The 12,556-nt window shown below is 41.6% G+C and overlaps 1 protein-coding gene across 1 annotated transcript; it reads right to left on the bottom strand.

The window, feature by feature from the left end:
• Positions 1–1,540: 1,540 nt before the first annotated feature.
• Positions 1,541–11,629, bottom strand: LOC106571118 (protein LBH). Its single transcript, XM_082961644.1, has 4 exons — positions 11,314–11,629; positions 4,342–4,441; positions 2,648–2,816; positions 1,541–2,336 (listed from the first exon to the last, which is right to left on the bottom strand). Exons 2-4 carry the CDS (start codon positions 4,426–4,428, stop codon positions 2,281–2,283), a joined length of 312 nt encoding a protein of 103 aa, XP_082817770.1. The 5' UTR covers positions 4,429–4,441; positions 11,314–11,629; the 3' UTR covers positions 1,541–2,280.
• Positions 11,630–12,556: the final 927 nt, after the last annotated feature.

The following is a 12,556-nucleotide window of genomic DNA, read 5'->3' as shown; positions in this document are numbered from 1 at the left end:
ATCAATGTCTCCCTTCTATGTGCCATAGCTACACGTAAACATGGAATATAACTCTCCTGATCCTACAGCACCTACAGTTATAGGCGGCAGGTAGCCTAGTGGTTAGAGCAGGTGGCCTAGTGGTTAGAGTGTTGGGCCAGTAATCAAAAGGTTGCTGGATCAAATCCCCAAACTGACAAGGTAAAAATCTGTTGTTCTGCTCCTGAACAAGGCAGTTAACCCACTGTCCCCTGGCAGGCTGTCATGCTAAATAAGAATTTGTTCGTAACTTACTTGCCTAGTTAAATAAAAAAATGAATAATAGTAGTTGTCTTATTTGTGCCGAAATGGATAACACAACATAAAATGTTTATAATAACACGGTGATAAAACTCATGTAATAACAGGCTGGGGCATTCTGGAAGGTTCACATGTCAGTTGTCATAAGTGGAATCTTGGTTAAAAACCAGCTATGACAAATCATAAAGACTTTACCTAGACATGAATTGTCAGTTCTGGTTTAGTGTACAGTAGCTTCAGTACATACCCAGGCTAAGGTGCTGTAATAGGTTAATATCCCACACATTTACATGTGATACAGTGAATAAGTGGGATAATAAACTGTTTGAAAATGTTTGAAAATATCCAATTGTAATTAGAGGGAAATTAATTCAATATTTGAAAACAACACTAAATAAATGTGCACTCCCATAGAACATTTATACAGTTCTTATGTGTTGAGAAAAATAAAAACACCACTTGGGTATCTAAAGTGCTTTAGTATCTACGTTTGTGCATGTGTAGCAATGTATTTTCAAGGATGTGAGCGAGACGTTTTTGTGTGAATTCTTGAAATGTCACCATAATATCAGACTCCAAACTATACTGAACAAAAATATAAACGCAACATGCAACTATTTCAACGATTTTACTCAGTTACAGTTCATATAAGGAAATCAGTCAATTGAAATAAATTCATTAAGCCCTAATCTATGGATTTCACATGACTGGGCAGGGGTGCAGCCATGGGGGGGCCTGGGAGGGCATAGGCCCACCCACTAGGGAGCAAACACTCCTCTGTTTCATCAGCTGTCTGGGTGGCTGGTCTCAGATGATCCCGCAGGAGAAGAAGCCGGTTGTGGAGGTCCTGGGCTGGCGTGGTTACACGTGGTCTGTGGTTGTCAGGCCAGTTGGACGTACTGCCACATTTCTTTAAATGATGTTGTGCATGTGTAGCTTATGGTAGAGAAATTAACATTCAATTATCTGGCAACAGCTCTGGTGGACATTCCTGCAGTCAGCATGCCAATTGCACACTCCCTTAAAAATTAAGACGTCTGTGGCATTGTGTTGTGTGACAAAACTGAACATTTTAGATTGGCCTTTTATTTTCCCCAGCACTAGGTGCACCTGTGTAATGATCATTCTGTTTAATCAACTTCTTGATATGCCACACCTGTCAGGTGAATGGATTATCTTGGCAAAACAGAAATGCTCACTAACAGGGATGTAAACAAATTTGTCCAGAAAATTTGAGAGAAATAAACTTTTTGAGCGTATGGAAAATTTCTGGGATCTTTTATTTCAGCTCATGAAACATGGGACCAACACTTTACATGTTGCGTTTATAAGTTTAATGAACAAAAACAATCCCAGACACGCTATGAAATTGGGCAAAATATTAAATAATAAAAAAGTTATGTGAAAATTATGTTTTTTCAAATACATGTGCTTTGTAATAAAATGATGCTTCAAATCCTGTTGTTTGAAAGGAAAACAAAACTGTAATAAGGACTAATAGATAATAACATGCATTTGAGCAGAAGCTGACAGCTATACAAGGATGAATTCTCCTCTTCCAAACTCACTGTGTAAATCTGTATATCTACAGTGTACATACAGTTTTCATAAGAGTACAGTGTTCTAGACTTTGGTCTAAGATAGCCAGATACATTAACATTTTATATACAGAGGTGTTCCTGTCTTTATTTCCAATATCTTAAGATCACAGATAAGCTCTGAAAGGGGTGTACTTAAAAATGGCATTGTGAAACATAAAGTAAAATAAGCAACAATTGATTTACAGTAGCAAGCTACCCACTAAGGTTTGGCACGTAAGAGCTATTTAAGACAATCGTGCAGGACTCGGCCCCACCAAGTGGTGTGGAGGTCTACCAACATGTTGGCGGTTCTATTAATTACGGGCTTAGCCTGAAGACCCTCCCTCCTCCTTGCTGCTGTCCATCATAGAGAAACTCACTGTGAATGGCTGGAATGGTGCCAGCCCTGCGAGAGTCCGTTTTAAACTCCTCCCATCATTCTGTCAACTTGCTCTTCGTCTTCGGGATGATCCCCGCCTGCCACCAACACACATATTTAAATACATTCCATTTGGATAGCTACATTTTGCTTACAGCCCCCCCCCCCCCCGACTACAACCTACAAGCTCCTAGTCTTTTCCAGTATTCCAAATCACATACCTCAATACTATTGAATAGTTTAAAAATGTTCTAAACTTTATTAGGCATAGCAAGTAAGAGTTCCTCAGTTCCTCTCTTTCGTCTGAAGTTTGCTTCAGAAAAATAAACTGATTCTATTCTATTGTCTCCTGGAGAGCCCTCCTGGTTTTCACATCTCTTGGCTGTAAATGGATTTTAGTGGTTCTCACCTACTGCCTCGGCCTCAACCTCTCCGGAGTCGTCGTCAGGGGAACTGAGGTCATCTGGGGGCCAGCGAAGCTCGCCACTCTCCACATCCCCACTCTCGGAGGGCTCCACCACGATGGACGGAAGCCGCTTCGACAGCTTGGGGAACCGCTCGAGGGAGTCCGGAAAGATCTGGAAACACAATCACGTCGGGGTAAATCTGGCAAACAGGGGAAAATCTGGCAAACAGGGTAAGGGTTGGGGTGAACTGAACAGAACTGAATTGAACACTGAATTGCTGGTAACGCCAATCCTGTTGGTAACATCTGAGACATTGATGGAGTAGGATCAGGTTAACCCTAGATTATATGCTCAGTTTAGTGTTTTGTGGCATCCAACAAATGTGTAATTTACCAAGTAGTATCCAAGGGCTCAAAACACATTCCAGAAAAAAGACAGCATGACTAATCATGCCACAAGATGATGCTCAGTGAGAGAGGTAAGGAGATTTGGCTAGTGACTTGAATGGGAAACAAACATTTGAAGACAGAAAAATATGTTTTCCACTTCCTCCCTCCCTGATTGACATTTCCCTCTAGTCAAAAACGGTATTTAAAGCTTTGAAATGGATGCCGGGGTAACGAGGCGCTTTGCATTAGCTGCAACCCGCAAGTGTCACTTCTATCGCAAAATCTCGGGCCTCTGAAGAGCGCGATTACTTCCATAGCACCACTGTGATTACTTCCATAACACCACTGTGATTACTTCCACAACACCACTGTGTGGGGTGGGATTACTTCCATAACACCACTATGATTACTTCCATAGCACCACTGTGATTAATTCCATAACAGCACTGTGTGGGGTGGCATTACTTCCATAACACCACTGTGATTACTTCCTTAACACCACTGTGATTACTTCCATAACACCACTGCACTGAAGGAGGAAGAGGGGGGTCAGCGAGGGACACCTGCATCTGCATGAGGGCAAGCCGGTTGGTTGAGAAAGTAACAGTTTGCCACTGGATTCGCTGCCATCTCTTACTTGAGAGCTTTTCACTGGTTTTAGACAAGGCCTCTACTACAAGTCCATAAAGACTCTATGTGCACATGGTCTTCTAAAACACACTTTACTTTGGAGTCACAAGACACAAGACAGTTCTTTGGAGGTACTTCTGAAGTCACTGGGTCTTTGAAGTCACTGGGTCTTTGAAGTCACTGGGTCTTTAAAGTCACTGGCTCTTTGAAGTCACTGGGTCGTACAAGTCACTGGGTCTTTGAAGTCACTGGGTCTTTGAAGTCACTGGGTCTTCACTGTAAAAAGTTAGCAGAAATCAGATGGCCTTTTTTCCAGAGGATGAGAGGGGGATGAAAGAGGAGGCTGTGATGGAGGTGCAGTCAGAAATAGCCTTGCTGTCAGTTTAGAGCAATGGAGGGACATTTGCACCTGTCATGGGTCTACAGGGAAGGAGAGAGGAGGAGAGAGTGACATGGAGTGTGTGTGTGTGTGTGTGTGTGTGTGTGTGTGTGTGTGTGTGTGTGTGTGTGTGTGTGTGTGTGTGTGTGTGTGTGTGTGTGTGTGTGTGTGTGTGTGTGTGGTGTGTGTGTGTGTGTGTGTGTGTGTGTGTGTGTGTGTGTGTGTACACGATTCTTATGTTGTGCTGTAGTGTGTGTTGTTTGTTTTAGTTTTTTGTGTCTGTTTGAATTAGTCCCACCTGAAAGGATATACCCTCGTCTGCTGGCCCACCTCCGACGGTGAAGTCTCCCACCGTCGAATCACAGGTGTTCATCACTTCTGTCATCCCGTCAGTAAGCCTTCACCCAAGCCAAAACAAAAAGAAAGGAGGCCATGTTCTCAGTACAGTAACAAATCCATAAAGTCCCGAGGGCTTAACTGGTGCTCCAAGCATTTTTTCGGGTTGCATAATAATGTAGAAAAGATAATGGTCCTATATATGATCTTTGAGAACTAACAATCACCTAAATAAAAGCTAGACAGTTTGAGCAAAAGAACACACCATTAGCTATGGCAAAAATGCATGAAATTGCAGGAAATTAGCTTTGAAACTGTAACATTTTATTTCAGCTTCATGGCAAAATGTGTAGAATTACAAGAAATTAGCATTGAAGCTGAAGAAAAAAAATCTCAGCTCCATGGAGAAATGTGTAGAATTGCATGAAAATGGCTTTAAAAAATGCTAAAAAATACAGTGCCAAGATGGAGTTTCTACATTTTTTTCTAAATGTAGAGGTGCAGACAGCCAATCATGCTCATGGGGAGCATGGGGGAGTATGCTCATTGCCACACCCACCACCTAGGACCCTTTTTGATCTGGCAAAAAATTACTGTAATTGGGAAAGTCTATCTAGTACCATACTCCTGATTTCTATCCAATTCTGTTTTTAGCTGTGAGTCTCATCATAAGAGTTGGCAAGACAGCACAAACCCGGGGCAAGTAATTTACATTTTAGTAATTTAGCAGAAACTCTTATTCAGAGCGACTTACAGTAGTGAATGCATACATTTAATTTCTAAACATTTTTTTATTTTTATTTTTCTCTGTGCTGGCCCCCGTGGGAATCAAACCCACAACCCTGGCGTTACAAACACCATGCTCTACCAACTGAGCTCAATGATTGGTTTGGAATTGGGTCTTTCTGTGACAGTCATTAAGGCTGCGTTTACACAGGCAGCCCAGTTCTGATCTTTTGCCTCACTGTTGGAAAAATATCTGATCTGATTGGTCAAAAGGCCAATTAGCGGCAAAAGATCAGAATTGGGCTGCCTGTGTAAACACAGTCAATGTACACTTGCGTATTTTCATTTCTCATTTGCCAATGAATGCTACAGGGCCTGATTCTGCTCATGCACCTACAAAATACTCTCAGCAAAATGTCAATGTGTTGCAAGAATGTTTACAAAAGGTTATGGGAAAGAACTTTAGTTCAGGTAATGTCTGCTGCATGATATCACAGTATCATTAGATTGTGCTCTTGGTAAGCCGTCATTGTAAATAAGAATTGTTCTTAACTGACTTGAATAGTTAAATTAAGGTTAAATAAAGGTTAAATACATGTAATGAGAATGTTACCTAACGTTTACCTAACATTTTGGAAATATCCTCCATTACAGCAGGTGGCGCTATGGGGGGGCAGCCAGTTCAAAGCCCAACCACACCATTTTTATTTTTGCTGTGTCCTAAAATGAACCTTGTGTGTCTAAATGATGTATACTTTACTTAATCTTTTTCCACTGAGTCTGTGCTACAGTCTTCACTGCTCTACTCATGGCAAGAAAAATGTTCATTCAAACGAGCATTCTTTTTATAGAGAAGATGAGGGCGTGAGTTGGAGCATAATGTCTGACATGCTCCGGGGTGAAGTGTCCCCTAAGTACAGATCTAGGATCAGCTTCCTCTCCCCAAATCATAACCTTAACCATTAGTGGGAGAAATGCAAAACTGACCCAAGATCAGTGTCTAGGGGGAACTTCACCTTGCTCTGTCTGACACCAGGAACAAGGATGCAACTGCTGATGAGAATGTAAATAATTCAGGTTTAACATGTTCAACATTAGAATGAAGTTGTTCTGCTTCAGTGACAATAAGGGAACAGTTGTATCCTTATTCTGTTTTGACTTCTAGTTTCAGTTAGGAACGGAAAATCACTAGCATAGTGTGTGTGTTTGTGTGTGTGTGTTTCTTTAAAAACAATGCATTTTATCCAAGATAAAGATATTTCATAAAACTAAGCGGCACTGAGAACAGCTGGGTGAAAAAAATATTTTTGTTTAGACCTTTCATAAAATAGTACATCCAACAAGTCTCTCCATATTCACTTCCACATTTTTACTTTGGTTGGAAAATGATGAGTTGTTTTTTTTGTGAACAATTGTTTTCATTGAGTCAATCGGTACAATCAATGACAAACAATACAATTGACCATTTTTAGAACACCATCTTCCACCTCATGCCTAGGAAAGTTTTATTTTTATGTTTATTTATACATTTTTATATAGTATTTTTTATTTTTTACTTTCACTAAAATACATGTGAACATGGTAACAAGTACAGTCTTATTCTTTAAGTCAATTACTAACAATTTCGACATGGGAATGCGAGTGATGTGCGAATCGATGACAGTAACCGATCAATTAGGTGCCAGGGAAAAGAGAAAACCGGTAGACGGGCAGGAATAAACATCACACAAGCCCATCACCAACCCACCTGAAATAAAATAATCAGCTAAGCGCTGTCTTCCATTTTACAACATGATTAGTTGAATCACGTGTGTTAAAGCTGAGCTGGAATAAAAGTGTGCACGCAGTGTTCTCCACACTTGACCTGAATGATGGTTAAAAAAAATGGATCCACAGTCCCATTAATAATCAGACGCTTTCGTCCAAAGCAGCTTTCAGTAAACACTTCAACGCGGAACGTGTACTGTATTTCATGCAGCAATAGAAAGGACTATTTATTAACACTGTTACCAGTGCCATGTTCAAACTCATTGCACCACGGGATCCTCACAGCCATCAAACTACACAGAGCCACTCTTTTCCATGCTTCCTGATGCTCTGGGTTATCGTATCTGCTCGTTTGGATGTCTGGTAACCATCAGAAAAGAATCAGTCCCTTTCTCCATGAGCCATCACCAGTCCTAATGCTAGTGTGTGTGTGTGTGTGTGTGTCTGTGTGTAAACGTGCATGCACATGTGTGTGTTTTATGGGGTGACTAATCTACTGCACACCCCCCCCCCCTCCCCCAGCTGTTGCCACGGAGACATGGTGGGCGGTCAATAATCAAGATGTCTTTATGAAAAAGTGCCAGTGGGTGTTGATAGCGTAAGGATGTGTCTATTGTTTGGTCCAGTCCTAATAACAAAGAATAACCTTAGGGAGTCAGTTGGGACCAAACTGGGTTGGATTGGAGGGTCTATAGGGGGCTGGAAGGCATCTATGTGGGGGAAAGGGCCAAAAACAGGACATATTTTATGGAAATGAGTGCCATACTCAAGAGGGTATGAATGGTGAGTGGGCAATTGTGTGTGTGTGTGTGTGTGTGTGTGTGTGTGTGTGTGTGTGTGTGTGTGTGTGTGTGTGTGTGGTGTGTGTGTGTGTGTGTGTGTGTGTGTGTGTGTGTGTGTGTGTGTGTGTGTGTGTGTGTGTGTGCAGTACTATAGCCCAAGAGAGCCAGCTGTGACATAAGTGTTTGAGACAGGAACCGAGCCCACAACAGTGACAGATTCTGAGATCCACATAATCAAAGTCACCACAGGTTCATGTACAGTACCTGTTACACAGCCCCAAGCACCCAGCTAATGCTCCCCTATCCTAGGATCAAACCAGGCCCAGAATTAAGATGCATAACTCAAGGTTACAGTAAGAATCTGGCTTGACATTCCAATTCAGTCAGCACATAGTGTTGATTCTTGGCAGAGATCTATGTCAATAGTGATGACTAAATATCAACCACATGTCAACGAAGCTCTTATTAGGAAGGGGCGTTAAACAAATGCCCTGACTGTGGTGACTAAAGAGCCGAATGCACTTCTAGAAAGAATGTTCACCACATGGCCCAACCTGCCCCTTCATGCTATCAAGGTCATACTAATCCTGGCTTCTAATTGGCCGATAGACATTCTCATTCTGGCCTCTAATTGGCTCATAGCCATTCTAATCCAGGCCTTTAATTGGCCCATGGCCATACTAATCCTGGCTTCTAATTGACCCATAGCCATTCTCACCCTGGACTCTAATTGGTTTGTTTACGGATATACAGGGCATTTGGAAAGTATTCAGACCCTTTGACTTTTTCCACATTTTGTTAAGTTACAGCCTTATTCGAAAATTGATTAAATTACATGTTTTCCTCATCAATCTACACACAATACCCCATAATGACAAAGCAAAACAGGTTTTTAGACATTTTTACAAATGTATATATATAAAAACGTAAATACCTTATTTACTTAAGTATTCAGACACTTTGCTATGAGACTCGAAATTGAGCTCAGCTGCATCCTGTTTGCATTGATCATCCTTGAGTTGTTTCTACAACTTGATTGGAGTCCACCTGTGGTAAATTCAATTGATTGGACATGATTTGGAAAGGCACATACCTGTCTATGTAAGGTCCCACAGTTGACATTGCATGTCAGAGCAAAAACCAAGCCATGAGGTCAAAGGAATTGTCCGTGGAGCTCTGACAGGATTGTGTCGAGGCACAGATCTAGGGAAGGGTACTAAAAAAAATGCAGCATTGAAGGTCCCCAAGAACACAGTAGCCTCCATCATTCTTAAATGGAAGAAGTTTTGGAACCACCAAGATTGTTTTTAGAGCTGGCCGCCCGGCCAAACTGAGCATTCGAGGCAGAAGGACGACCCTAAGCACACAGCCAAGAAAATGCAGGAGTGGCTTTGGGACAAGTCTCCGAATGTCCTTGAGTGGCCCAGCCAGAGCCCGGACTTGAACCCAATCGAACATCTCTGGAAAGACCTGAAAATAGTTGTGCAGCGACTCTCCCCATCCAACCTGACAGAGCTTGAGAGGATCTGCAGAAAATAATGGGAGAAACTCCCCAAATACAGGTGTGCCAAGCGTCACACCCAAGAAGACTTGAGGCTGTAATCGCTGCCAAAGTTGATTCAACAAAGTACTGAGTAAAGGGTCTGAATAGTAAATGTGATATTTCCTTTTTTTATATACATTTGCAAAACATATATATATTTTTGCTTCGTCATTATGGGGTATTGTATGTAGATTCAGGGGGGAAAACAATGTAATACATTTTAGAACAAGGCTGTAATGTAACAAAATGTGGAACAAGTCATACAGTGTCTCCATGATAGAAGACAATGAATTAAAAGGAGAAAAACTACGTTGTTTTTCTCCAACTAATGTGGGCTGGCAATGGCGCTTATATTGCACACTTATTATTGTGATTAGAGTATAATCCAATTACAAATGCAGCACACCCTGCCGACATCAGAGCCCTTGTTAGCGCTGTACCCTTCTCATCCGTGAGGTGTGAGTGGGACAAACAAAAAGAACTGGAGTGGCGAATCAAAAGGGCCACATGCGTGTTTGGTGCCATTTTCTATTGAAACAAAAGACCCTGTCTAAAACTCTCTGTGGGGGTGTCATCATTAGAAAGGCTGTACGTTTCCGTTTATCAAACTATTTGCAGATAGATAACATGAATAAACTCAAATGTTATTATATTACAAAGACTAATTTGCTTGTTTCCTGTTCAAGTTAGCTTGCGTGTGTTTATGTGCACGTGTCTGTGTTTGTGTGGGCATGTATGTGCACATGTATTTTTTAGCTTTGTGTGTGTGTGTGTGTGTGTGTGTGTGTGTGTGTGTGTGTGTGTGTGTGCATGGCTCAGCCACACACACTTGGAACATGATTTTTCTGAATATCCTTGATTGATTTTCCAACCCTTGTCGCCAGAGAGCGACAGGTTAAACGTCTCCAGATTGAGGGAGCCTTTGACGCAGTTCATTTCTCCTTTCCTCCAACAATACAAAGGCAAGTAAGGTGAATTTAGGATCAAATGTGTAACTTTCTCCAGAATAATTGATTGAGGCTAGTGATGCTAGTTTCACCTGCTCCCGGCAATATGGAAAACCATATCTATTCAAATCTATGGAAATGATACACGTAGCATAGTCCACCGCATTGCAAATTAGAGTTATCATTAACCAATGCTGAACAGGTCTTAGGGCCTCACAACATTAGAGATTCAAAACTGACACTAAACTGATTTATCAAATGCACATATTATGCATATTCTGCACATGTTATTGTTGCTTATGGGGATAAAAAAGTTTGAGGAAGTAGAACATTTTAAATAAAGGTTAAAGGTAATAGTGTACTATTCACAAAACCACAGGTGCAAAGTTTGCACTTCTGAAATTAGTTTCATATGAATACATTTTTACAAAAAAATCCTTTCCATATGATAGACAGATGCATCAATACTTGTGTGTAGCTTGAGATCTGGCTGTGTGTAGCCTGCGAGTCTGGCCTGAAGGGTGCGTGCAAGCGCCCAATTCATTGCCTGGCGCAATTCAAATCCATGCAAATGAGTGAAGTCTTTTCATTTCACAGTCAGATGTGAAACTAATGTCAAACTAGAAATAACACTCAAGCTTGTAAAACCCTCTTGTCAATATGCGTCTCTACCGACAGAACGTTTTAAGGCATGGCACGGTATATTACATAATCACGCAAAACCATTGCCCAAAGGTTCATAAGAGTCGGTTCCATTGCCAGCGCGGTTCCAAACAAAATGTCAGTACGTTGTAATGTGTTATAGATGTGTTATATGTTTTTTAGTAATTTATGATAATCTGCACATGGCTTCAAAAGTTACACCATTTTTTTATATTTATAAATCACAGACCGATCAATTAATGATACTTAGATTATTGTCATCTGTGTTCTACGTGCATTTTCTTTTTATCTCTTTAAAAAAAAACTATTTTAGCTTCCGTACATGGCTTTTGAGTATAGGGAAGCTCTCCTGATAATGCTATGGAATGGACAGTTGGACACAAGCCAAGCAGTGAAGAGCTTAAAAGGGCACGCACTACAAACTTGTGATTCTGCTTATGAGTATTGTTGCTAAAAATACGTATGGTTTGAAGATAGCTCTAAGATGAAACCGACCATTCACTTACCTTTATCGAATGTTAATGTTATTCTGTGGTCTTGATTTGTCCGCGGATGATGTAGGCTACTCAGATATAAAGAGTGGAGCTGTGGTCGCCTGTCTCCGAGTTGGTACAACAATAACGTTAGCTTGATTGTGTTTCTCTGTGAGCTTGCGGCTCGCCTCTTTGCTTACCGCGAAATTCCGATTCCACTTTCCAGCGGAGGTAACAGCTTCAGGTCACTGGAGGACTGGAGCGTCTCCATGAGCGGTGTGAGTGTGCGCGCACACGGTTTGTATTTCTCACTCTTTGCGCGTGTCTCTCTGTCATGAGAAGGGTAGTGCACAGACCTTTTTTGGGGGGGGAGGGGCACACCCCCAAAAAAACAAAAAACACAGACTTGTTGAGCAATTATTACAAGAAGAGGGGAAAGCGGCACAATCTGATGAGTAACGTATTTTCCGAAACTATTTTGAAATGTAATAAAGGCTGCACTTATTAACATTGACCAACACAATTCCAGTCTTAATAGATTGTGAAAAATACTGTATCCTACCATGACTATATCCAACTCAACTCCATCTGTTGCCACTATCATGTATTAAATCCAACTGTATTTGCCATATTTGCCGAATACCACAAGTGTAGACTTTACCGTGAAATGGTTACTTACAAGTCCTTAACCAACAGTGCAGTTCAAGAAGAATAAAATATTTACCAAGTAGGCTAAAATAAAAAGTAATAGCTTGCCGTGCGGTAGCAGAGAAAACAGTCTATAACTTGGGTGACTGGAGTCTCTGACAATTTTTAGGGCCTTCCTCTGACACCGCCTAGGGTAGAGGTCCTGGATGGCAGGAAGCTTGGCCCCAGTGATGTACTGGGCTGTTCGCACTACCCTCAATAGAACCTTACGGTCAGATGCCGAGCAGTTGCCATACCTGGCGGTGATGCAAACGGTCAGGATGCTCTTGATGGTGCAGCTGTAGAACCTTTTGAAGATCTGGGGGCCCATGCCAAATCTTTTCAGTCTCCTGAGTGGGAAAAGGTTTTGTCGTGCCCTCTTCATGACTGTGTTGGTATGTTTGGACCATGATAGTTTGTTGGTGATGTGGACAGCAAGGAAATTGAAACTCAGGACCCGCTCCACTACAGCCCCGTCAATGTTAATGGGGGCCTGTTCGGCCCTTCTTTTCCTGTGGTCCACGATCAGTTCCTTTGTCTTGCTCACATTGAGGGAGAGGTTGTTGTCTTAGCACCACACTGCCAGTTC

This window comes from Salmo salar, chromosome 15 (assembly GCF_965601325.2).
Source record: "Salmo salar chromosome 15, fSalSal1, whole genome shotgun sequence".
In the NCBI taxonomy this organism is placed as follows: domain Eukaryota; kingdom Metazoa; phylum Chordata; class Actinopteri; order Salmoniformes; family Salmonidae; genus Salmo; species Salmo salar.
Note: the sequence above shows the minus strand (reverse complement) of the source record. Positions and strands in the feature narration are given on the sequence as shown.

Excerpts from the sequence above, each read along its gene's own strand:
- LOC106571118 (XM_082961644.1), bottom strand. The coding sequence starts at position 4,428 with ATGACAGAAGTGATGAACACCTGTGATTCGACGGTGGGAGACTTCACC. Across the intron at positions 2,817-4,341 it reads ACGAGGGTATATCCTTTCAG|ATCTTTCCGGACTCCCTCGA; the intron begins GTGGGACTAATT and ends TTGTGTTTCCAG. Across the intron at positions 2,337-2,647 it reads GGTTGAGGCCGAGGCAGTAG|GCGGGGATCATCCCGAAGAC; the intron begins GTGAGAACCACT and ends TGTTGGTGGCAG.